Source organism: Poecilia reticulata, linkage group LG6 (genome assembly GCF_000633615.1).
Source record: "Poecilia reticulata strain Guanapo linkage group LG6, Guppy_female_1.0+MT, whole genome shotgun sequence".
Taxonomy (NCBI): domain Eukaryota; kingdom Metazoa; phylum Chordata; class Actinopteri; order Cyprinodontiformes; family Poeciliidae; genus Poecilia; species Poecilia reticulata.
Genome location: NC_024336.1, coordinates 30,268,845 through 30,286,670, shown reverse-complemented (window position 1 = coordinate 30,286,670; position 17,826 = coordinate 30,268,845). Strand labels below are relative to the sequence as shown.

The following is a 17,826-nucleotide window of genomic DNA, read 5'->3' as shown; positions in this document are numbered from 1 at the left end:
TCAGTGCTTCATATATTTTATATACAAACAGATAAGTTAGAGTGAAGAACAAGAAATCATTTTTACTCTATAGTCAGGTTGCTCAAAAAAGATGCAACGATTCACCTTCATGTTTCCCGGCCTGCAGAACAACTACAGGATCTGGCTGGGTTCTCCAACTGCTGGCAAAAATATCAGCTATTCCTAAAATATTCACTTTTAATATTTACATATAAACAAAGAGTTCCCAAGGACAGAACAGAGTGAAGTGGATTTAAACATTCAACAACAGATTCATCCAGAAACAAGAAGTCAGTGAAGCGCAACATCGGGTTCAGGCTGCAGGACGAAGTTCTGCTGACGAGTCTGTTAGAAACTCCAGTTTCTATAATTGACATTAAATGGGCTCTGAGGAAGGGGCGTCTAAACGTTTGCAACATGGGACTGAATCACAAAGTCGAAAGTATTGAAGAGCCTTATTGTTTTTCCAACTTAAAAACACATAATAAATTATACATGCAATATTTAATGAAGCAAAGTGGCATTTTCTTTGTATTAATAAGAGCTGGACAGTTTCCTAACTTTTCTGAGTAATTTTTCAGCTTGTTTGGTTTAAAACATCTTTTAGTCAATTGCCTGCAACAAAAATTACAATGTTCTTTAAAAGAAAAACCTTACATTAACCAAGTTTAATAGAAGTACTAATGTGTTTTAATTTTTTAAAGAAGTTTCTGTTAAAAAAAGAATTAAAGGTGTAATTAAAACTCTCATGCTAAAAATGACAAAAGGGTCACATTCAGTTTTTAAGATTCAAAATAAAAAATTTGATTCAGAAAACAAATACTTTTTCTGAAATTTAAATTTTTTTTATAATTTCCAAAAATTACGTTTCCGAAATTATTTTCTGGAATATTATTTCAGAAAAAAAGTAAAATAATTACATTATTTCGGAATAAATATTTTCAGAAATAATTTTTCAGAAAAATAATTTTTAAATAATAATAAAAAAACTATAACTGAAGTTTCTCATCAGAAACAATTACAAAGGTTGAATTTTGGTCTTTTAAATCTTTTAAAATACAGAATATTAAATTATGTGATTCCATTTTGTGGCAGCAGATGAGTAGAAATTTTAGTTGGATTTTCTTTCATGTTTTAACTAATTCATATATTTTTTTAGGGGGTCTGACCACGCCTGAACTCGATGTTAAACACGTCACACTCACGACTGAATATGAAACCTCTGCAGACCTGGACAGTGATCATCCTGAACGCTTTGAATTACATTGTAGAAACATTTAAACCCTTTAAATTGTTACTGGTTTTTCAGACTGGACCAAACTGTTACAAGGGGAGTATAAACATAAACCTGGATCGCAGGAGACAGTCCTGATGCCGTCAGAAGGATCAAATGATTTCCACCTTTAAATGAAGTCCATGATCAGAGAGACACTCTGATCTGATGAAATCCTTAGAAAACAAAAGGTGGAGCTGTACAAAAAACACATAATTCATCTTACATACATTATATGGCCTCAATAAGGTTTTAGACCAGACAGCAGTCTGTGTGCAGTTTCTGTCCTGATTTGGGTTAACTGGGGTTTTAATGTGCTGCTCCTCTTCCACTCGTTGGACCATCAGATCCAAAGGAGCGTTCCTTAGTTTCCAGCTGGATGGAGGAAATGTACAGATTGTTCTCAGAAACCGCACCTGACGAGACAAGAGAGTGAAAACAATCAGTTTATGCACAAAACAGGTTGGAGATGTGTCTATAATAAAGAAATACATTCTGGCACAACTGGACCTTTAAGAACATCCATGACCCGGATTTGGCCCAAAATGAAAATGAGTTTGAGAGCCCAAAAAGCCAATGAAATAAAACTGAAAACGAAAAACCCCAAACTATTAAAACCCTGGTAACTACCTTGTCTGTCCACCTGATGTCACTGTTGCGCTGTTGCCGTCTCCTCCTCCTCCATCCTCTCTTCATCCACCTCCTCCTGCATCATCTCCTCCTCTTCCTCCTCCGTCGCCATCGGGCAGGACGGACGTTCTCTCCGTCTTTGGCTTCTCCGGCCCTTGTGGGCGACGCCTTTCCTTCTCGGGGGCAGTGAGGACGGGCTGGCGGACGGTGAGGGGCAGGAGGAGGAGGGAGAGCCGGGTTTGGAGCGAGGTGCGGGGCTTTGGGGCGGACTGGAGGCAGGAGAGGACGGTCGGCCCGAGGAGGTGCAGTGATCCTGGAACGGCCGATGGAGCGACGAGTTGTCCTGGTCCGGAACCGGCGCCGAGGTGGAGGAATCTGGAGCCATCAGGCAGACGGCTGCTTCGATGTCGGCAAGAACTCTGGGAGGAGAATCTGGGAGAGGGGAGGGAATAATCCGAGTTCAGACCGTTTGAAAACATTTTCCACGTCTGAGGAAGAAAACTTTACCGTACCGGGTCCGCTGCTGGTCTGAGACTCGTCTGTCATCGGCGGCTCTGCTTCCTCCTGGATCGTCGGTACCGATGCCAGTAGGCCTAGAACACAGATATGTTATTTAATTAAAGATGACCTTTTAGGTTTCATTGAACAAGTTACGGCATTTATTAAATTTTTTGCACAAAATGTAATAAATACTTAGATAATCAGATTTTAGTTTTTGCCTATTTGTGAGCTGTTTTAGTGACTCCTGTCACTTTAAATCACAATAAGCAGCTGCTGGCCACGGCCCCCACCTCAACGTTTACACTCGCACATGAAAACGGCTTCAAAAAGATGTATAATTTTACAAGTGTATAGCTTTGAAAAACATTAGTAGAGCCTCCTGCACAACCAAAACTAATACAACAACTGGTTTCTGGATGATAAGTCAACAACAAAACAACAAAAGACAGCCATTGTACAGCACATACAATCATAAAATAGCTGACCAAACATGCTGGAGCTCAGCTTGGGTTGCTAGGTAACAGATGGAACTCTGCTCCAGTTGCTAGGTAACATGCAGTGTGACTCAACAATTGGGAGGTTTACCAGAATACTTTAACTTATTGCCAAAAAAACAACTCAATGTTTTTGTTAAATGCTTGGGTTGTATATAGAAGCAGTTGAGACCCAAAAGAAAGTATAAAAACACGCTAAAAGTCAGTTTTGCATAATTAAACCTCCTGCTGTTTAATCTACGATCAGAGGATTTCTGTAAAGCAAACCTTCAAAATCTGACACAAAGACATTTAGGACTTCATAGGCTAACGGAACAAAAAAACTAAACAAAAAACAGTTTAAAGAAATTTTGGGGAAATATAATGCTTTTCTGTATTACGGAAAACGTGTGATAATTTTTGGTTTTGGTCTACAGTGATTTAGAAATCCTCTGTCTACAAGACACTTTTTGTTTCTTTAAAATATTTTGAAGTTAAAGGAGACTGAAGTAAAAAAATATATATATATATTGGCAATTTTAATTAAAAAATATAACATTTCATTTGCCTCAAGTACCTTCAGCTTGATTTCGGCCCAAAAGCCAAAGAGTTTGGACACCAGCAGTTTAAACATCTCCTCGTTGCTCCCTTTAGGGGGCGCTACAGCAGGTCAGAACTGTACTTACTGAGTCCCCTGTAATGGGACAGCTGCTGGTAAACTTGCTTCATGCGCTCGATGTTGAGCCGGCTGCCCTCTGCGTGGTTTATCATCGGTTTGGGGTAATCCACTCCCACCACGCAGTTCGCCGCCTTCTGCAGAGACTCCGGGGCGTTCCACGGCTCGTAGATGTAGCGGTTCGGAAAGTCCTTCAGGATGGGAATGTAACGCCTGCAGGACGAATCAGTATTTCAGGTTTAGTAATTTTATTAAAATCAGCTAAAACACTAAATTTAGCTTAAATGCTACCATTAGCATCTGGGCTATCACCAGAACATCGGCCAACATTGACTTACTCCATTCAGTAAATGGGGTTTAGCTTTTCTATAAAAATGAGCTAAAATTATCTTTAGTATAGATGCTACCAGTAACATCTGGGCTGTCGCTGACATGTTGCCTAATATGCACTTACTCCATTCAGTAAGATGTTTATCTTTTCTATACGAAAATAGATGAACACTTATTCTAGCTTGAAATGCTACCATTAGCATGTGGGCTATCACTAGAATGATGACTAACATTGGCTAACTTCATTCTCTACTAGCCTCCAATGCACTTGCATTGCTATGGCAGATCCCCGTAATATAACTGTTTAACATTGTCCAGCCCGACTGTCCAGAATCTTCATCATGGACCAAAGTCTTCCTGCAATATTACGTCAACTCTGCACCTGTTCGCATTTTTACAGTGTGACCCAACCCCACTGTGTAGGCAACTACCATACATTTTTACTGCTTTCTGCTTCTGTAGTTTACTTCTCCATCGATTGATCAAATTTATCATCTGAGAGAATTTGCTGACGGTGAAGAATTTGTCCTTTACAGCGATCCGGTCCCGTATGCTGGTGCACAGCTCGAGCTGAGTGCTGCAGAGCTGTGGTTTGAAATCTGTGCTTGAAACTCACCACACTTCCTGAAGCAGTTGGTACAGGAAGTGCATCCTTCATAAACAGACAGAACGACACAACCTGAGCTGCACTGGCCATCTGAGATTTAAATCTGTCAGCTTGCTCTCGATTCGCTCTGCTCTTCATCTGTAAACCAACATTCTTTGTTTTGAATTCAGAAAAACTGATAAGAATTAAGGTCAAATGCAGTGAAGCAGAAATGATGATAATCTATCAGTTTCTCCGTTTGCTGTTGGATTTAAACCTTCTCAGCTCTTGTTTTATGGTTGATGCATGCATAACACCAGGAGTGCTTTTATTGTGAAAAGAACAAAAATGTTCCATTTTCTAAGGTTTAAATATCTGTTAGGACCGGGCGATTAATCATTTTTATCAATTAAGTTCATTTTTGGTTTTTGGTGATTTAATTTTTAGAAAATAAGAACATTTTTCACCCAATAAACTCCCAAGTTTCCATAGTTCAGAGTGATTTGAGCCGCCATTTTGTTTGAAAACTGTTTATCAGCTTCTATTTATTTGGAATTTGAATTCAGGTCGACTATATGACAAAATATTAGGGATAGGTTTAGATATTTTTTTTAATATTACGAGAATAAAGTCATAGTATAATGAGAACACAGTCATAATATTAAGAGAACGGACTATTAATTTTATGAGAATTCCAACACGAAAAATACATTTACAGATGATACTTAACAGAAATAGTTAATCTTTTAACACATCAGCATCAAATTATTACCAGTATTAGGGCTTTGAAAGGATCACCTGTGTCTATTTTGAAGAAAGAACCACAGAAACTCAGGTTTATCAAATCCCTTTTCTCATTAAAACAACTTTTTCTTGAAATTTTAAGACGCTTTTGTGCTTGCTGATATGACCACAATCTCATAATTAAACAAAAATTCTTCCAGACTGGCCCTGAAGTCTCACCAATCAAATAAAAAACACTTTTACAAGTCATCTGTATTTTTTTTAGAAAAGTGAGAAGGGAAAAAAATTCGGAATCTAATATTTTGGTTTTAAACCATATCTATGGAGCTAAGTTGGGGCCGTAAAGTTTGTTCAAAAGAGAAAAAAAAATGTAAACAAACAAAAAAAAAGATTTGAAAATGAAAAATGATTTTAAAATTGAAATAAAAAAAAAGTTTGAATCTGAAAAAATAAAAAAAAGTTTTGAAACACATGTATGGCCCCAATGTAGTTCCATACACATCACTCAGTTGTAGTATCTCCAACCGGTGAATTAGCAGATCTGACATCAAAGAAAGCCAGAAATGCGTCTAAGCCTGCAGTCAGTCGGGTGCTGAGCTGACCTGATGTAATCTCCTGACGGGTCGGTCCTCCGCCCGAAGCCCACGGGACAGTAGCAGTGGAAGAACTGCTGGAAGAAGGCGCTGCAGGACAGCCACATCCAGCTGCCAGCGTTCACGCTCCAGTCTGCGTCCAGCAGCAGCTCCTCAAACACCTGCAGGAAAAACAACAACACCGTCCGTCAGTCGGCTTAAACTAAAGTCAGCGACTTGTGAAATGTGATACCAATTTGTCAATATGGTGACATTGAGTGCCTTTTGTTGGTATTTTGCCTAATTGTGTCATTTTCCAGACCACCGATCAATGATTAGCAACGGCGCATGACAGTCGGACCTTCATCCCGCTCTCCCAGCTGATCCACAGGTCGCCTCTGGTGAGGAAGCAGGCCACGGCGTGCCGCGCCCGGTGGTGGATCCAGCCCTCCTGCCTCAGCTGAGTCATGATGGCGTCGATCCAGGGGAAGCCGGTCCGTCCCTCAGCCCACTTGGCCAGCGCCTCTGGGTTCTGGTCCCATGGGATCTATTGACAAACAGGTAAATAAGCATTAATCTCTGCTGTGGCGCTGCAGAGTAAATATTAATGCCCCTCATACACTTTTCAAGCATTTTCAAGGTAAGTTTTCAAACTTTCAGCACTGGATATAAAAACAAATGAACCGAGAAAAAGACATTTTCTATTCACCATTTTCTGATATTTTATTCTGCAATGATATTCTACATTCTGCAGCAGGGAGAAGATAAACTGAAATCTAACAAAATTACATTTTTGAAATGGTTGTCTCACACACCTGGCTGGCCTGAGAACAAAATACTAAATTAACACAAACACAAAAACATGCATAACATATAAGCCAACCTTTATTTTAATTACTCATATCATTAAGTCATTAATAATAACAAATATTCATCAAACTGAAACAATACAAACAAATGATGTTAAGGTAAATTATATTTATGCCCAAATTAAATGCTTAAAACTTAATATGCAAAAAAAATTGCCCAAAGAAATTCTCAAAAAAAAATTTCTCACCAAATTTTTTTGGCAATTAGCAAATAGAAATAATTTTGGTGATTCCAACTGACCTAAAACATGATAAGTTTAGTCTGACTTGACTTCAAACAGTGAGAAAATACGTCTTTATACACCTTCAGCAGGTGTATGAAGATGATCTGGTTTCAACTGTAACGTTTTCAAAACTTATACTTTCAATCAAAACTCTTCAGTTTGAACATCAAGTACTTTCAAGGACTTGATAGATAAATCAAGCACTTTCCAAACCTTGGAAACACCAAATTGAAAATTTAAGCATTTTCAAGGATTTCAAACAGACCCGTCTCACACTCACCTGCACGCAGATGGGGTTTCCCTCCATGCGGTCGAAGTTTGGGTTGTTGGTGGCGGCGGTGTAGAAGAACTCCCTCCACAGCAGCTGGCCGTACAGGGACAGCGGAGGACTGCTGCGCTTACAGAGCTGAGGAGGAGGAGAAAACCCACAGAGATGAAGATTACCTTTGGTTCCGGATCAAAACGAGAATATTCAACCTCCTTCATGTCCAAACCACTTTTTACAGAATCCTTACTGCTTAGGGAAAGTTAGGCTGAAAACTTTAAGGCATTTTTATGACGCATCTAATAAAATTTAAGACCAACGTAAAAATAAACACAAATGAAACAACCACCACGTTTTATTCAGAATGTCTATTTTACCATAAAGCATGACTCTTTAGTCCAGTGTAAAAGTTTCCAGAGACGAAGAAAACATAAAAATACCCAAATGGTGGATAACTATAAATGCATAAATTGTGTTTATTCACAATATCTCTGCTTTAAAACTGCAGTTTGTAACTTTTATAAAAAATATGTTTCTTACATTTTTGTTAAAAGTGTCAGATAAAAGTCTAAGTCCTCTGCCTTCTCCCAGTGTTAGCTACAGAAAAAACAGCCAATCAGATCCAGGAGAAGGCCTTGAGCGCTGTCAATCATGCTCGTGTACAATTGAGATTGCTCTCTGGCTGTGATTGGCTGTTTCTGCTTGTTGCCAGAAACAGAAACAGCCGTCTGTAAAACGGTAGAAAGGACTAAACAGACGTTTCTCACAGTTGTTGTGTTGAGTTTTGGACAGAAGCTGTGTGTGTTCTCAGTACCTTCATGTAGATCTCTCTGAGGTTGTAGTACAGCACCCTGCAGGACAGGCAGCCGAAGCGCAGGTAGGGGCTGAGGCCTGTGGGGCTGGCGTACAGAGAGCAGGTCTTCACCCGAGTGTTGGCCACCCACACCTGAGGAGACGGACGCACAGGTGTGAATCAGTCAGCGGCGCGACAGATGTGAGACGCTGGAGTCACATCTGTCTTTAAAGATGTTTTTAAGATGCTTTAAAAATAGTTTAATAAAACCCTGCTTTTTAAAAAGTTACTGATTAAAGTTTAATAAATCTACAGTATTTATCAGTTCTGCAGCTTGAGAAATTTGTTTTTCATTAAAACAGGAAAAAACTGTTAGAGTTTGTAACAGTGACATATAAAAGTGAAATGTCTCAGTAAATAATCTCACACTGATGCTGCTCATTCTGCGGGATTTTTATGGAGGGCTAATCCTGCCAAAATTGAGGGATTAAAAAAAATGAATAAATAAATAAAATATAAGATTTTACTTCAGCAATAGTTTTCCAAGAAATGTTGTTCTTATTCCTGAGAACAAAATAAAATATTTTCTATTTTTTCCAGCAAGGAAGTAAAAAAAATAAATAAATAGAAAATTGGATGCTTTTCAAAAATAAATAACAAAACCATTTTTTCCAATTGTCACTCTAAAGTTTTAATAGACACATTCTGTTCCGTCAATAAAATAAAATCAACAAATAATAATAAAATAAAAACAGTTTTCTTGCTTAATTAAAATATTACGTTATTAGCCAATTGTTGAAAATTCTTTTCAATTTTAGTTTTTTAAATTACATTTCTTGTCTTCCAAAGGATTTTTACGCAATTTTGTAAAAATTACTTCAAGGTGTGTTCATATTTATCCTGATTTTTGGTATTATTGGTGTTTTTCACACAAATCGAAAGCAGGGTTCAGGATTTAACGACCAAAACAAGCGTTCTTGTCCTGCCGCTCGGCTCTAGTGTCAGTTTTACGTTTTTGTCCAGGTATCTGCTCAGTCGGTCCAAAGCCTCCGACTCTCCTCCCCGCCACACAGCTGGAGGTAACCCCTCCGTCCTGAAACCTGCACACACATTTAAATCAAATCAAGTTAAAATAGTAGTAAAATAAAGCAAAACAAAGCTCTCTAGAAGCTGGGAAGCAAGGTTTTAAATGAAAAAATGGTTAAAGACAGCAAGATATCAAACATTTTGGTAAGCAGATCATTTATTTCCAAACTCTACATCTTGTTTGCGGATTTAAGATCCACACACAAAGTGTTAAAAATGAATAGAAAAAAGCTTTTTGTGTTTATATTAAAAATCATAATATTTTAAGGGTCCAAGAAAAGCTACAGTCACGTTTATTTCATGGTTTCTAAGATCTATATTGGTTCACAATTAATTTCTTGTCAAAACTACGGCTTAAAATTTTCCTTTGGCATTCCACAGGGCTCACAGGTGGATCCTTTTTATTTACCCTTTTCTTTTATGATCTTTAGGTCATAACATTTGTAACAATAAGAAAATTTAGCATATTTATTTATATAAATAAAGTAAAGAGCAACAGCGAACCATCAGAATATAACAAAGGCCCTGAAAATTTTCTTTTTATTCTATATTTTTGTACTTTATAAGATATAAATATATTTGGAGGGATAATTCCCTATAATAAACCTGTAAAACAAGCTTGATTGATACAAACTTTTTAAAAATCATTAAAAAAAACAAAAAAACTTTGAGACATTCCAATCCTGGATTCATTTTTAAAAATTTAATTTTTCTTTATCCCAACTTGTGTCTTCAAAGAGTCATTGTCGATGGAGATGCTGTGGCCAGGAGGGATCTCCAGTAGCAGTCAGTGTTGCAACGACTCTGCAGAGGCCTCTGATGAAGACAGTTGACATGACTGTCATGACATGCAAACAGCTCGATTTCCAGGCAGCAGAGAGGATATGAAACCATAATATGTCCTGGAAGATCCCATCAGATGTTGGCAAACTCTGCTAACCAACCTCGTTTGCTTTTGCTTCCCCTTTTTAAATCTCAACATTCTCGAGATGTTGGAGTAGGGTATCATTTTTGTCCGCTATGATGGATTGAAGAGGAGGTTTGAATTTCCTCCTTCTTTCTCATAGTTGAAATATTATTTGAGCTTCTGAGATGCTAATCAGCTACTACCAGTTGTAAAGATAGCCCGTTGCCATGGTTACGGATCACAGCTGCCCAACAGTAATGAAGTTGGAGCCAAAATTTTTCCAGCTGCACAGCAACCAAAACCAGAAGGAGTAATTGTGTAATTGTTTGAAAAAGCAACAACTCAGCCGAAGAAATGAACAAAAGTCAACCAAGAGAAAAACAAACAGGAACGGCGTAAAACGGCATCAAAAACAGCAGCAGCCTATCATGTGATTACTCCAACAACTTCACAATAATCCAATGAAGTGCCTGAGTCAGTGATGTCATAAAATGTTCCCAGTAAGGCAATAAGTTATCGCACAGAAAACAAAGACAATGTAAGAGTGCATGTCTTTAAAATGAGATATTTCTGTGCATTTTGATGATCAAATATTAAGTTATAGTAGTTTAAGTGATATAGTAATGCAAGAACATATTCTCAAAGACCAATAAGCATTAAACTTTAAAATATCCTAAGTGAATAAACAAAACAACCAATTTATTCCGACAGGCCTAATGGTACTGACCTCATAAGTCAGCAAAAATATGTACAAACATGTTTTACTTAGAATACAGTCGACATGCTTTCATATTTAAATTAATGGATGAATAGTTCTGACCCGATAACCACAGAGCAGAAGCCGTGTTATCATTTGTTTTAATTTAATGTGGATTAAAAAGCTGCAGGAGGATCTGGAGAAGCTTACCCAGCTCCTCCAGTGAAGGTATACTGTACAGCTGGTCGTGGTTGTCGGAGATTTTGCCGAGGCATCGGTTCATCTGTTGCTGGCTGACGGGAGCCAGAGGTCTCCTAGGCAACTCCAGTCGGCTCACGATGGCCTGAAAGCGTTTAAAGGTCAGAGGCGGGTTGTTGTTGTTCATCTCGATTATCCTGCAGGCATGAAAACAGCAGAGGAGGATTACAGCTCTGATGCATTTAAAGTCGGTTTATTCCAGGAATCCAACCTGGAAACCGAAACTCATGAATTATAGAGAGTCATTAAAGCACAGACTGACGTTTATTTTCGGTTATCTTCCATGGTAAACAATTAAAACTACGGAAATTATATTGGCTGAAAAGTAATTTATTTATTGGTAGAATTTAAAAAAAGCTACTTTCCAGACTACATTTTCTAGATGTTTTTTCCTGCAACGTTTTTACTGACATTTAGGGAATTTCAGTTAAAAATGATAGTTTTGCTGTCTGTGTTCCACAATAATGGAGCTATGAGATGATAAAATTGGCTTTACATTTCTGAAATGAACTGTTAAACCATTTCAATTTTTTAAATCTAGAACAAAACTTATCGAATAAGGAATTTATTTTGCACAGGGGTTCCTTAAATCTAGAATAAAACCCCACCTGTTGATATATTATTAGTAAAACATTAATCAACATCTTGATGTTGCATTTGACTAAATGTAATGCTTCAGTTAATGACTGTGTGCTCTGTGACTTTGCATTTGTGTGTGTTTATGACGTAAAGCACTTTGAAATGTTTTATTCAAATAACCTTTTTATTTTATTTGTTTTATGCCCATTTCAGAGCAGCTCCACCCTGCGTTTAATGAAGAACATCTGAGTGAATCAGAACCAGTCTGTGTCTTCATCAGCCCGTCTGGCTGCTGCAGTCTGAGCTTTAAATGGATCAGCTGCCCTGTGGACTTTTTTAAGTTTCCTTCTTACACAACCTGCTCAAGATCTGCAGCAGGGACGGCGTCCCATTGGCTGGGTCCGCTCTGAATGAGCGCATTTTCACAACGCTGGAACGCACAAAGCCCGGCTTCCCCCAGCTGGTACACTAACACACAGGCCGGCGGTAATCCGCTGGTTACGCAACGCTGCACTGGTCATGCAGCAGCGCAGAGAGGCATGGAGAAAGTTCTTCAGTCTCGCTCGTTAAAACCCACTTATCCACGCACATGGGTGCAGTGGGTGACCTGCAGTGGCAGCAGCCGGCCACTGGGGGCTCCACCGACTCCGACACCCTGGAGATTCACTTTAGCTGCGACTCAGAATATTTGACCAAAATTTATTTATCTATAAAATAAATTTCTATAAGTTTAATTTGTCTTAACATCCCAGTTATTTCTGTGTTTCTACCATATTTTTATATTTATTGAGATACACTTATTATTTTATTCAATTATTTGACTTGACTTTTAAAACTGCTATTTTTTAAACTTTCGTTGTGCTTTTTTTTGTGAACAATGAGAGTAAAATGAGCTCTGAATATTGTGCTAAATTACATTACATTAAGCTACCATGCTTCATTAATAATGTCAGATGCAGCCAGAAAGACCCAAAGTTACAGATTTTACCACGATAAAGCTCCAACTTGTAGCTGCGTACCTGTTGCAATTTTCTGGCCAATTTAAAGTCTTTAAATAATCTGAAAATTATTTATTTTCTAAATGACACCATCAGGTGTTATAGATAGAGATGTCTGACAGCACTTGAACTCCTCTAAATATATATTAAAGTTCCTATATTAAAAACTCTAGTTTCTCTCTTTTCTTTTAGCAAGTGCCCAAGTCTGTGATGAAAAGACACGAATATCATCATCAGTTGTTCTAAAAGTCCTAAAAAATATATTTCTTTATTCATACATTACTTTAGGATGGAAGTTGTTTTTAGTTTAAACTACCAGAAGAAAAAAGACCCGATTCAGATCAGCAGTAGACTCTGTGGAGACACGAGAAGCTCATTCTATGGTGAATAAAGAGAATTTTTTAATCTTAATCCCATTTTCCTCATAAAACCAGCTCCTTTAAATGATACCCGTTGCTTGTGGAAGCTGAATCTCACTGTGAATCTCAGACCTGTCCAGGTTGTAGAGGGTGTGCGAGTTCCTGACCACCGTCTCCACTCCGAACTCCTGGGCCATCTTGATGATGGCGCCGTCCCTCTCCTTCCCGTAAGGCTCCGGGTCGTATTCGAACGTCAGCCGGGTCACGTTCCATTCCTGCAGTGGGACGAAACAGGAGCAAAGGTTTGTGGAAAGAATAAATAAAACCGAATGAAGAAAGAAAGAAATGCAGCTAAATCAGTAAGATTTTTCATAAATATATGTCTGTGGTGTCAATCATTTAGACCAAGATGAAAACGAAGACTTAGATTAAGACAAAGATTTAGATAAAGATTTAAATAAAGACAAAGACAACGAGGTTGATTTAGTTGAGACAAAGATGATAATTCAGATGGAGACAAATATGGTGGTTTAGATTTAAATGGTGACAAGGTGATTTAGAGTAAGACAAAGACGATTTAGTTGAAGTTGACAAGGAGAAATATCAAGATAATGGCAAAAAGCAGTGGAAGAGAAAGACAGGGGCTCAACCACCGTTTTGTTATCAGTTTAATTGGAACGTAAATAGGACCACAAACATAAACAGCACACTTGGGCGTTACCATTTATCAAGTTTGACTAAAAACAAAAGAGTGAACCATTTCCTGTTCTAGTTGTTGTAATTATACACAACAAACAATCGAAACATAGATGAACAACATAAAAAATGTAGGTCATCTGTTTTACTTTTATTGTTTTGTTTTTTTCTTGACTGGACAAACTGGCCAGGCCCTGATTTACAGACGCATTTCTACAAAAATAAGATTACAATGGACTCCTGGTATATATGGGGGTTAGGAGTTGCTTAAATCCATGAATACTTCAGACTCGATATAAAAACCCTTATAACATACTATTTAAATAGTTCAAACTCCAAATATACCTTACTAAACACAGTAGAAACCATCTTAGGACAACTGTAGGAGCTAACATCCACAGTCTTCCTCATCTCCAATGGAGGGTTCAACCAATCAGAGCAAAGGAAAATGAATGGGACTCCTGGATTGGCTGCCTTGCAAATGACTGCATGCCAAACTAGCATTACACCCAGCTCCATTTTCTTTTTAATATGTTAGATATGCTCTGCAAACTTTCTCTCAAATAATTTAGTTGTATATTTATTTATTTGAACACAAATAAATCAGTATATTTACACAGCAGAGGAAAATTTATGACATGAAGAAAACATTAGATCATAAATAAACTTCCAAGCACACCCAACATCACCACAGGTACTCAATCTGCCTCGTCGTTGGTAAACCAGAACAAAAGAAGTGGATAAGCCAGTTATAAGAGGCTGAGGATGGCAGATAAAAATAAAAATACATCTGATTGATTTACTCTTAAAGAACTTCCAATCCAAGGAATGTCCAGCAAGCTCAGTCGGCAAAAAGATTCATTTTATTGTCGACTAATGGTTTATTACATTAAAATGAGTTCCAATCATCTAACAAATAACGCCCGTTTAGACCTCCTTTCAGTGTTGTAGTTTGGACGCCATCCAGAAGAGGGCGCCACTGGTCATCCTTTAGAGGCGCCAGACATTTGATACAGGAATAAAGATGGCGGCCAGACAAAACTGTAAGGAGAAACGACCCAAACAGAGTCCAGTATGGGACACAAAAATGCACTTTTTATGTGGTTCTGTTTGGAAATATAATCACTTGACAAGCGCGTTAATTTAAGTTTCACCTTAATGGCGAAATTCACGATGGAGCAGTGTCAAGTTATTAAAAATGTACTGATCAGCTACGAAGGTGAGGAGGATGTGATGACACAAACCCGGAGGAAATTACACAGAAAAACTCTAACATAATGGGAAAAAACATGATGGGGTTTCATAAGTTAATGCACTTCATGGAGCTACAGAAGGTGTTTATGTTTGAATATCTTTGCGTTAATGACGAATCAAGCATTTCACATAGTTTACTCTTTCAGCAGCCTAAGAGTTTCCCGTTTTCTTATGTTTTATAAATATATTTAAGTTTAAAAATATGAGAAAACCACCATTTTCTCTTTATTCAGTGAGCATTTAATACAGTTGACACAAAATAATGTATTTTTTAATTTAGCGTATAAGATGTAGAACTTCATGTTGCTGAAAGACGGTCGATACTCTTGAAACAAGACAAAAAAACTCTTCAGAAAATGGCAGTTTATCAATGAATTATTAGACGATTAATAAGATTGATCAAATTTAGATTAACTCATTAGTTGATAACATGCATCCTAGTGCAAATGCATTTCCCCTTTACAAATAAACACTTTGGTGTTTAATCACCACATTCACAGAGATGCTGGTGGAGAACATGACATGTGCAGGAACACCGACCTTAAAGAGCCTCGGGAAAACCTCGGTGGGCTGACCTCTGACCACAAACAGCCTCGAGTTGAGCTTCTTCAGACTGTTGTCCAGGTCCTCCAGAGACTCCAGCAGAAACCTGCACGGAGAAGAAATATCACATGTCACACAGCTGCAGAGATTCATTTGTTATGAAGCTTCTCCTGATGTGATCTTTACTGTCTGCATGGATGCTAAAAACAGGCTTTGAACTCCAGAGATGTATATTCTAATATCATTTAGCCCAGGTTGTAGTTTATGTCCTGAAAACTTGCAATTATCCCAATTGTCTACCTTTTTCTTCCACTCAACTTTCCATAATTTATTGCATTCAGCTCTCTTTACAGCCACCATTTTTGGCAATCATTTTCTGGAGGCTCTTTACATCCCTGAACCTATATTAGCTATTTTGTATTTTAAAAAGCAGTTTTAATTAGTCTTCTGCAACATTCTAATGTTCGTAAAAACGGAAATTTCCATTTTTAAAACCAGCAACATAACTTTTACTCACTGGCCTTCAACCCAACTGAGACTTGATTTTACTGGTACTGATTTCATCTCTTTAATTGAGCCGTTTGATTCTGTTTTGAATTGAGTTTTTAATAAACTGCGTGCTTATCTTTGTCACTTTATTGTTATGCTTTTTTAAAATGTTATTACTGATTTTCAGCACTTTGCTTCAGCTGTGGCTGGTGTTAAAGCGCTTTATAAATAACATTTATGATGATTATTTTCATTTACTTTACGGCCTAATCATCAAAATTAGCACCAACAAAGGCGTTGAAGTATATCCCTGTGAATGTAATGAACCTACTTACGATTTTCTCTGTTTTATTTGAATTAGTAAGAGAAATTTGCTTCTTGATTTTTGAGACGTGCCTGCGAATGAAGATTTGTTTATGTTGCTCTAGAAATGTAACAATCTGACAATAATCCCAAAATTGCCCCGAATTAATTAGGTCACATTAAGGATAAAAACTAATTAAATTGCTTTTCTGTACCCGTACACACTGAAGTAATATTTGAGGATCAATTAAAATTGTGACTTTTGTTAATGGAGTTTCTTATGAGCTAGTTTTAGCTAACAGAGCGGAGGCCAAGGCCTTAACTCTGACAACTGGACATAAAAACATAAGAAGTCTCGACCTGATAAACCCTCCGAACGACATAAATAATGTCCTGGAAACAATTCAAAGTAACTGTAAGGTTTATGAGATGATATCAAAAAATGTCAGACCTCCATCTGTTGATCCCGACGTTAGCGGCTCCGGCGAACCAAGGGTCCAGGATATAAACACAGCGTACCGTGTCCGCTCCGCTAAGGGCCTCCTGCAGTGCCGGATTATCATGCAGCCGAAGACCTTTGCGGAACCAGTGCACGGAATTCACCACCATGCTTCCCTCTTATTCCACCATCAGAATAAAATCCACCAGAAAGTCAGCATTAATCCAGAAAAACGGGGACAAACGAGGACATCAGCGGGACTTCAGGAAACTTTACCAGCAGCAGCGGGCGGGGTTTACTGAACAGTGGGCGTGGCTAGCTGTTGGCTTGCTCCCTGATTGGAGAGATGGAGAAACGTCAAGATGAATTACAAAACTGGGCTGCTGTGATTGGCTGGGTCGGCAGATGGCAGAGAAAAGCGGTAAGGTGACGAGCTATGTCACGTTTTTGTTTGCCTCGGATGTAGGGTTGAGCAGGTAGGGGTGAGATAGAGTGCGGGTTACAGACAAATGAAGGCTCTCATTTCAGCTGTGTTCACATTATTATAGGGGCCATGTGATTTATAAAGCACAGTTTATAAAGGCAATTTGATTCAGTTACATAAATAAATACGTCAAACCTTGGTAAACAAATTTAAGCATCAAATAGCGTGTTTCACATAAAACTAGTTTTAATATTAGGCTAAAAAACAAGACAAAACTATTTTTACTCTATTTACAAACAACCATAGAAAAAAGTCAATCTACTGGTGATTACAAAGTTTCCCTAGCTCAGAAAAAATCAGCAGTACCTAACAAATTATGGATTCTTTTGTACTCATTTGTGTTTAACTAGTGGGTTTGCCAGAAGAAGTGGGTTTGTTCTCTCTAAACAATATAATAGCACCCCTTGCAAAGTCACATCTAAATGAAAAACTTTGATTCCAAAATACTCTACTCATCCCTAAGGAAAATTAAATGTTGTAAATCATATCATCCAAGTCTCTTTAGTCATTGTGAATGATGATTGTGCAGGCAGGAAAAATCTTCAATCTTCAGTAGCAGTCAGGCTGGCATCAAATCTCAAGAGGCCTCTGACTGAAGACTTTTGTTCGTATGACAGCCTCATGACCGTAATGACACACCAGCAGCTCAGTATCTGCCCAGCAGTAATGATATTCTGTCCTGGATGACACCATCACTTATTAGCCATCCATCCATCCATCCATCCATCCATCCATCCATCCATCCATCCATCCATCCATCCATCCATCCATCCATCCATCCATCCATCCATCCATCCA

General features: G+C 38.1%; 1 protein-coding gene across 1 annotated transcript; it reads right to left on the bottom strand.

Annotated features, from left to right (window-relative positions):
* cry2 (cryptochrome circadian regulator 2) lies at nt 1-16,857 on the bottom strand. Its single transcript, XM_008412575.2, has 13 exons — nt 16,557-16,857; nt 15,311-15,419; nt 12,953-13,095; nt 10,837-11,021; nt 8,948-9,036; nt 7,958-8,089; nt 7,159-7,284; nt 6,147-6,332; nt 5,816-5,967; nt 3,564-3,766; nt 2,416-2,496; nt 1,904-2,335; nt 1-1,689 (listed from the first exon to the last, which is right to left on the bottom strand). The coding sequence occupies exons 1-12, from the start codon at nt 16,712-16,714 to the stop codon at nt 1,923-1,925; spliced, it is 1,977 nt and encodes a 658-aa protein (XP_008410797.1). The 5' UTR covers nt 16,715-16,857; the 3' UTR covers nt 1-1,689; nt 1,904-1,922.
* Between the last annotated feature and the right edge of the window lie 969 nt (nt 16,858-17,826).